The following is an 8842-nucleotide window of genomic DNA, read 5'->3' as shown; positions in this document are numbered from 1 at the left end:
TTTACTTACTTCGCAGGCAGTGGGGGCTTTTCCGTCTCATTGAGAAGGGCACTGCATTTTTTTTCTTCTTTTCTTTCTTTGACGGAGCAGGGGTGTGGAAGGGACGTGACAGAGAGGACCCTTCGGTAGAAGAATATAATAAACTAAGTATGCATAAATAACAGAAAAGTGGAGAGATCCAGTTAGGTAGGGAAGTGGGAGTTACCCGTTCTGGTTCCTGTCTAAGTAGGAGGGAAGACCTCACCTCACCCAAGTCCAAGTGTCTCCATGTCCATCTGGTGATCCCACCAAGACCACCTTGGGAAAGCACAGAGAGAGAGAGAGAGAGAGAGAGAGAGAGAGCGCCAACCTTTTTACCCCACATTCACACACTCCACTGTCCCCGATAAAGGAAAGGAAGTTGGCTTGTGGGTAACTGAGGGTGGGCCGCAAGGCCTAAAAGAAATAAAGAAAAGTGAAGGCAAAAAATAAAAGGGAGGGGAAGTGGGGAGAGAGAGTGGAATCTTCATCTTTGGTTTTGGCTCAACTTCAACAAACAACCTGAATGAACGAAAAGAATGAGGCACGGTTGAAACGAATTGAGCTGAAAATGGTGGCATCGTCTTCCGATCCTTGAAGAAGACCCCGTCTTTCATAAGCAAAAGCCGCAGAAGCAGCTCGGCCTCTGGACAAGAGCTTCCCATCAAGCGGATCGAAGTCGGCCTTGTGGGGTGTGTTTTTCTGGCCCAATTATTGAACGTTGTGTGATGATGTGGTGTTGCAGGGAATAGTTGCTGGAATTGCAGGAACAGAAGCTTCACAACAAGAATGAGAGTGAGATGGGAAACTGTGGAACCAGAGAGGAATCGGCTGTCGTTACCCATGCTCAAGGTACCGCCGTCACCACCACCATTCGCATAATGCGTGAAATTCTATCCCAACCTTCCGTCCTCTCTAATGGGTTTTCTTCCACTGCATCACACGCAACAAATTCACCCCCTTTTTTGCCATTCATCCCTGGGATGATTTTTGATGTGTTGCCAAGAAAAAGTGCCCGGTTCTTTACCTTTCGCTTGGGGTTTTACTATTTCTGATTTCTTTCTGTTCCTTTTTGGATACGACAATTCGAGAAAGCACACTGCTATGTGGCTGAGTGGGATTAGAAACCCCATATTTTCCTGGTTTCCTCGTCAATGGGGTTCTCGTGATTCATCCTCTCTCTCGCAAAGGGTGGCTGTCTGTGCATAAATTAGTTTTCTTTTCTTTTTCCCCCTCCTCTTCCCAATATCATGAAACCCCGCAATTTTGTTTCATTCTTTTAAGGACATTAACATGAAAGTTCCTTCAGGGTTCCATTTTTTTTGCTCAAGGAGAGACACTTCCTTTGTATTTCTTTTGTTGGCGTTTCCTAGTTTCTGTTTGTTTTCCTTTACGATTGTTTAGAGTTCGCAGTACGCATTTTGTTAATTCACAAAAACCCATTCTTGTCTCCTCGATTTACTTAGTTCTCTTATTTCCCATCTTTTTTGTGGACGACAACAGTTCAGCAGCTCCACATGTTTCAGTTACCAGCTAAAAATACCCCTTCTGAGAAGAGACACAAACGCTCTTCATCAGAATTGAGCGACTCTTCGAACCCGAAAAATGCAGATGATCCGAGGCACACAGTAGCATCCGCCAAAGTCATCGCCTTCACTCTGTTTGAGCTTGAGACAATCACTAAGAGCTTCCGCTCGGATTATATCCTTGGGGAAGGAGGATTTGGGACGGTGTACAAAGGATACATTGACGAGAACGTGAGGGTTGGTCTAAAATCCCTACCTGTTGCTGTTAAGGTCCTTAACAAGGACGGCCTTCAAGGTCACAGAGAATGGCTCGTAAGTGCGATTTATTCTTGTCTTTTTGGCTTTCATCGTAGTTTGTTTGACTGGTTCGCGTCTCGGGTTACTCATGCGGGAGCCCTTGTTGTTGATGCTTGGTTCTTGCAGACGGAGGTTAATTTCCTGGGGCAGCTTCGGCACCCCAATTTGGTGAAGCTGATTGGATATTGTTCCGAGGACGATCACAGGCTGCTTGTCTATGAGTTCATGTTTCGGGGCAGCCTTGAGAACCACCTGTTCCGAAGTATGCATACACTGAAGTTTTCTTTCTCTTTGTTTTTACTGTTCGTTCTTCCTGTTTTACATTCCTCCCTTCACAAGTGTTCGTTTTAAAGCACACAAGGGTTTTTGGTGCTCACGACAGTTCCTTAGCCTCCCATACTGGAGTGTACGATCTGCATTTCATTTCAGTTGGCGAGTTTCTCTGTCATCAATCTTAACGCAGTTTTCTGGTTGGTTTTTTTGAGGACGTGAAGGCTCTGTTTCTCTGGTTCATTTATCCATGGCAGAACAGAGTCAAAGACATTTTGCAGTTATGAACAGAGCAAATAGGACATTCTTATTTGTTTTATGACAGTAAATCTCATTTTCTTCATCACCTAGCCATGGACAAAAGTTGCTTCATTTTGAGGCTTTACCTGTAAATTTTGTTTGACAATCAAATTCCTAAGTTGCTAGTGCTTTTAAACTTATTTTTCTGTGCTTTCACCTTTCACGTCAATGTGCTTGGGCATTTAGGTTAGGACGTTCGGTAATGTGTATGTCTTACTGAAAGTGTTTTATATTTACATGCAAATTCAGAAATGTACTTGATAGTTCGCATATCTTGCTTGAAAATGAAGTTAGAAAGGGAGGTCTGGTCGTGGTTATTTTAGATTACAGTGGAAGAGTTCAAGTCAAGATGTCCAATATATATTTTGGAGGAACGTCAGGGACGTCTGCTGGCTTCCATTTTATCTTGTTGTGGAACCCTTGTCTAAAAATGTCTTCTTGATGCAGTTACTGCATATGTCTCCATCTGTTTCTTTGTGGTTTGTTTTACAGAAATACGTTATTTACATATCCTAGTTGTACTTCCACATCTGCGTCTTCTTTTACTCTGTTTAGCCCGTGATATTAGTTGTAACTTGGAACTAATTAGCATCTCTACTTGCAGAGGCATCTGTTCCGTTATCTTGGGCAACAAGAATGATGATTGCATTTGGGGCTGCAAAAGGGCTTGCTTTCCTGCACAATGCCGAAAAACCGGTCATCTACCGAGATTTCAAAACCTCAAATATATTGTTGGACTCTGTTAGTGGTGCTTCCTAGAACATCATAGATGCCTGATATCTTAATTCCACATGTCCATACTAGCGTATCAATCTACGGTCTTACTTTTTCTTTCCTTTTGCCATCCTATGCAGGACTATACAGCTAAGCTTTCTGATTTTGGACTGGCCAAAGCAGGGCCTCAAGGAGATCAGACACATGTTTCCACACGTGTGATGGGCACCTATGGATATGCAGCTCCTGAATATGTCATGACTGGTGAGTTTCTTTTTGTTTTTTGCTTCTTTTTTTTGGCCTGCTGATTCGTTACATGCTTTGGATTCCATACAGTAACTCTAGTAATCAGGAGTCTCGTATATATGGGAAAATTATAAGTGTAGCTTTACAAAGTGCAAGTCTGTCGTATTGCTGTATTTGTATGAAAAGATATCGTTTACCGTTTGGATGATGACTGGAGCCAAACTCAGTTATAAACTTTGTTTGGATGTAAAATCCGGTAACAAAAATGAACCTGGTTTCAGGCACGTTTAGGAGACTCCAAACTGAGTTTGAAAGAAAGATTATTGATCTAGTTTATTAAATTCTGACAAAACCTGGTTATGGCCATCTAATCAAATACGTAAAATGAAATCCAGGTTTTAATGTCATCCCAAAAAACAAAATCTGGTTTTTGTTTTTTGAAAAACTCAGATCAAAAGCCTGGTCCTCTACACAGCTGGGTTTTGTGAAAACCTAGCTTTAACATGTGTCACTCCAAATGGTCCCATCAGGGTTTCTAAAATAGGAATATATGTCCAAGAATCAGAATTACCTGAATTATTACTTTTTTCTATATAGACAAAGTGCTTTTTACAAGCACATGTGCAAAAAAAAGACGCCAGGAATCATATTAGATTTCACCTGGTAAGTTGAGATACGATTGCGCTTCATGTTATGCCTTGTCCTTGGCTTTCCTCCAAGAGAGTCTGAGTAGTGATGGACCCCATGGTGATGGGCGAATGTCATGGTACAGTCATGTCATGTGTCTTCTGATGATTAATTCATGATACCCATAATTCTTACAATGCCAGCGCATCACAAATGTGGTGGCTTTCCCTGACCATGCCACCTTGCTAAGAAATAGAGATGTTCCTAGATGCACATCCAAGTGCCCCAACGGTTGGCATGGTAGGTTGTCTCTGGCTGTTAGGAAAGCAGTCAGAGTTAAAATCGAGTTAAAATCCCATGGGGGCCACTCACTGACATAGGCCCTTTGGGTGAGGTTATTAGCCACAGGGTTTTAGGCTGTCAGGAGTTGTGCAACTAAGTCTCATGTTCTGGGCAGGTTCCTTGAAAATAAAGAAGCATATTCAAGAGTGTCTAGCTCGACATATGGCACAAGGGTGACACTTAGCTGTTCAGAACTGGTGGTGGTGTTTTACCCGTTGCCGCTAAGGTGAATTTGGGCCGTAATAGTCTTGCTGGTGCTTAACTTTGTCGCACCAGTTTTGAGTGGTAGACTATGGGTTTCAAAAACATTAGACACTGCTTATTGTAATCTTGATGGAAGTGTAGGATACTAGGAATCAGTGTTATTAGTTACGTCACCAGCTGGCTCACCTTTTATTTCCTTTCATTTTGCTGATATTTATTTTGTAATGCATCAGTTGTTTTCAGCGTCTTTTACTCCATTTCCCTCATTTGAAGACCCTGAATTGTCTATTGGCTGGGGTTGGAAGGTGCATGTGGGGTAGTTTCAGTTTTTGATCGTGGTATGGTCATGATCATCTCATATTCCTAGTCAGACTTCTTTGCAATGATGTGCCTGTTCATAGCGTACTTGCTAATTAAATTGGTTGTCCGAGTAAAGCTAAGGGTAGCTATTCATACCGAGAGAACGAGTGGTAAAGCCTTTTCTTATCAGGTCACCTGACAGCAAGGAGCGATGTTTATAGCTTCGGTGTTGTGCTTCTGGAGTTGCTAACTGGTAGACGATCAGTTGACAAGACACGGCCTCCCAAAGAGCAAAGTTTGGTGGATTGGGCTCGTCCCAAGCTGAATGACAAGAGAAAACTTCTGCAGATCATCGATCCCCGACTTGAGAGTCAGTATTCAGTGAGGGCTGCACAAAAAGCTTGCAGCTTAGCATATTACTGCCTGAGCCAGAATCCAAAGGCCAGGCCCCTCATGAGTGATGTTGTGGAAACCTTGGAGCCACTACAGAGCACGGGCATGGACGATGCAGCAACTATGCTTGGTTCGATACAGGGTGTTGAATACCGGATGAGGCATGCCTATGCGAGTCCTGCTGGTAGCATTAGCAGTTGCCGATCTCCTCATGGTAATGCTTCCCCTGGAGGGCCTCCTGCCTGTCGGGTCAGATGAGAAAGGTAACGCCAAATGAAAGCTACAAACTGACAAACAGTTTTGATATATATTTTTTTCTCTCTTTTCCTTTTTGGGCCCTTTTGAAGTCCCCTTCCGTAAGGTGTGCATTATACGCAACAGAAGCTGGCTGCTTGCTTCACCTAGTGTTGACACACACACACACACACACACACAAACACTCACTGGCTTTCTTCCCCTTGTCTTGACTCTTGACAGAGCGCAGAGCAGGTTTTTTCTCTTCTGTTTCCTTGTGAGCTCCCAGGTTGTCATATGCCTGTATGTAATTAATATATATGCCACAATAACATGCATGACCATATGCAAAGCGTGCATGTTTGTGTCTGTCTTTGTTTCTGAGATGGTTATTCTTAGGGTTGCACATGCTTTTTCTTGTTCTTGAAAAGCTTCCAAGTGTGTGTGGGTTTAGGAATCTCTCTTCCGTTGTTTCATGCAAATGACTTCCAACGCTTCTGCTTGTGTGATTGACCTAACTTGGGGTAGTCCCCTCCCCCACAGCAGCCGTTGCAACTCTGCCATGAAAAGACAATAAAAGCTCCAACCATAGGTGGATGCCCTCAGTGTCTCACCGTTAAAGGGCTCCTCCGATGTAGGCATGGAAAGAGCACGGGGACAACGCTTCTGGTTCAGACTGTCCTCAACGAATCAGATAGAAGAGTATTCCCGAAGACTTTATTGTCCTATAATGGAGGGAAAACGGGTCGGACTTGCTAATACTCCATTAATCTAAGGCCACGTCCTCCATCAAACCCTAACTTCTCCCGTAGGTCAGTGGTTCCCCAAGTAGGCCCTGATGACCACTGAGATGTTGGGCTTCGATTTTTGGCTACTGTTACTCGGGTTTGAGTCTATTTTTTTCTGGATCTCTGACCACCCTTGCATTTGAGATGCCTTCCTCCATGGTTATCTGAAATTTGTGGGCACGCGACAGCCTGATCTCCATGTATTTCTAATGTAAAACATATTTGAGGTGCTCATACATATACCATGGAAACTGTGGGTGCGCCGATTGTTTCCTCCAGAACTGCCGCTGAAGCTTCAAACTAAGTGGTTGTCTGAATTTTACAAGAGGCCCACACGTAGTTTATGAATCAAGTACTTTCCCTTGTGTTTGGTGTTAAGGTTAGCTTTAATTGTGACAAATGTTTTTGCGGTGGATACAGATTCATCAAGGATTACCCTTTCATGTTGATCTTGGGGACGAGGCGTTGAGGGGGTCAAAGACCCCTCTTGTTGCATGCATTTTATAAAATGCAATAGCCTTCAAAATTGGTGCGCCGTTACCTTGCGGCTTGTGTTTTTGACATGGAAACGGCAAAACAATGCTTGCACGCACGGGTACATATAGCCGGGGAGACATTTTGGTCAAAATCCACCAACCATGCCCGGGCCATTATATTAATAGTGTCCAACAAGTTCTCCTTGTACCTACTAGGGAATAAAGTTAGGCTTCTAAGATGGAAGAAGTCAATTAATACTAGACTGGGCCCTGCCATTTCGGCATGACAAGGTAGAAACCTCAGTAACTAACAAGTTGGGTCATAAGTTGTTTCACTTTGCAGATGTTTGATTGCCTTTTATTTATTACTTTGATCTAAATTCCCAGGAATTAAGATCTAGGGGTGAACATGAGCCGAGTCGAGCTCAAGTTCAATTAGCTAGAGCTTGGCTTGACTAATGAAAAACTTTGAGCTCGACTCGGTTCAAGCTCGAGAATAGCTCGACGGAAGTAGCTCGAGCTCGACTCGGCAGTTACACGTTGAGCTCGATCTCCACTCATTGGAGGCTCGACAAACTCGTTTGAATATAATTGATATTCATCGTTACGTGTTGAGTTCGAGCTCAACTCGATTAAAGCTCGACAAACTCGTTTGAACAGAATTGATATTCATCGTTACGTGTTAAGCTCGAGCTTACTCGATTAAGAAGGCTTGACAAACTCGTAAACTCTTTGAGTATATCGACTTGATTAAGGCTCGACAAACTCGATTAAGCTCGACTTGGCAGCTACGGGTTGAGTTCAAACTCAACTCGATTATTTGAACGAGTCGACTCATGAAATCGAGCTCGACTCGTTAAGCAAATGACTCAGCTTAAACTCGTTCACGAGCCGAGCTTTAACGAGTCGAGCTCGTGTTGTTCACCCCTATTAAGATCCTTGGACATAAGATAGAAGAGCCTTTCCTCTTTGATTTTAAATTAGATTTTTTCTCAATGAAAAAAGTAAAACTAGGATCACAAGTGTGGAGCTTAGGTCAGGATTTCTAGTTTGATGAATCTCAGATTTTAGTGTGGATCTCTTGCCACATGTGGAAAAACATCACATTAGATTCATGGATTCAAGAATGCGTAATGGTGGACAAACTTCATGTTTGCGACCCAAGGAGAGAGATCTTCGTGCACGCTTAATGAACTAAGGCTCAGAAACAAACTACCTAAAAAGCAACGTCTCTTCGTTAGATTTGGACGTTCTTGTCGTTCTCCTTGGTCGTTGATGAGGTGATGATATAGCACCGGAGCAAAATATTGTATTACGCTTTGTTTATTCATTTTTTTCTACTGGCTATCGGGTCCAAAACCCACAGTGGGATGCCAACGGAGTTTCTCACTGAGTTAAACTGCAAGAAAAACGAATACCAACGCCAAGCAATACAGCTTTTAACTTTTCTCTTGTTTGGATTGACAAGCAACCCTCCAAAAACCAAGCCACTTAGTATGTTTGTTTCTCTAATGACCGTTGAATTGTCTAAAGATTTGTTAGATTGGATAAAGATTACTTCGTCCTGTAACCAATTTTCCTTGGAATTGGAAAATGGCGTCGGTTGACGAAGAAACAGCCAGAGCCATATTGATTTCTTCTTTTTGCCAATGGCCACTGTTCTTCTTCCGGTGTCAATAATTCAACGGAATTAAACTTAGATTGCAGAGCAGGAGCAAGGCATGATGTGCCCATCTCTCACACACACTTTCTCTCTCTCTTTATTTGTTTTGTTCTCTAGTGGGGAGGTTGGTGGGCTCAATATTTATCTATCTCAGATGCTTTTACTGGTTCAATGGGGAACCTTTTTTTTTCCCCCATTTTCTCCATAATGGCGGATAAGTTATTGGCGTGGGTTAATAAAAAATGGGCACTTGTCGCCTTAGCGTTAGATTAACACTCCGTAGAGCGTAAATAATCAGTAATCTGAGCCTTGGCAAGTTTCATCCCTCATCTTTTGCTTTCTCAGTCACCAATCCAACCACAAAAGAAGCTATTCCTTTATTTTTCTCATATTCTAGCATACACTAGAAAGCATTGCTTTCCAGCCCTGCTAAGCAATACCTTG

The 8842-nt window shown here is 42.8% G+C and overlaps 1 protein-coding gene across 1 annotated transcript; it reads left to right on the top strand.

Annotated features, from left to right (window-relative positions):
- Positions 1 to 268: 268 nt before the first annotated feature.
- LOC116255135 (probable serine/threonine-protein kinase PBL8) lies at positions 269 to 5901 on the top strand. Its single transcript, XM_031630894.2, has 6 exons — positions 269 to 870; positions 1522 to 1856; positions 1968 to 2103; positions 3016 to 3152; positions 3266 to 3389; positions 5035 to 5901. Exons 1-6 carry the CDS (start codon positions 819 to 821, stop codon positions 5493 to 5495), a joined length of 1245 nt encoding a protein of 414 aa, XP_031486754.1. The 5' UTR covers positions 269 to 818; the 3' UTR covers positions 5496 to 5901.
- The last annotated feature ends 2941 nt before the right edge of the window (positions 5902 to 8842 follow it).

This window comes from Nymphaea colorata, chromosome 5, assembly GCF_008831285.2.
Source record: "Nymphaea colorata isolate Beijing-Zhang1983 chromosome 5, ASM883128v2, whole genome shotgun sequence".
Classification (NCBI taxonomy): Eukaryota; Viridiplantae; Streptophyta; class Magnoliopsida; order Nymphaeales; family Nymphaeaceae; genus Nymphaea; species Nymphaea colorata.
The sequence above is the reverse complement of the archived record's forward strand: the minus strand, read 5'-3'. Positions and strand labels throughout refer to the sequence as shown.

Excerpts from the sequence above, each read along its gene's own strand:
- LOC116255135 (XM_031630894.2), top strand. The coding sequence starts at position 819 with ATGGGAAACTGTGGAACCAGAGAGGAATCGGCTGTCGTTACCCATGCT. Across the intron at positions 871-1,521 it reads TGTCGTTACCCATGCTCAAG|TTCAGCAGCTCCACATGTTT; the intron begins GTACCGCCGTCA and ends GGACGACAACAG. Across the intron at positions 1,857-1,967 it reads AAGGTCACAGAGAATGGCTC|ACGGAGGTTAATTTCCTGGG; the intron begins GTAAGTGCGATT and ends TGGTTCTTGCAG.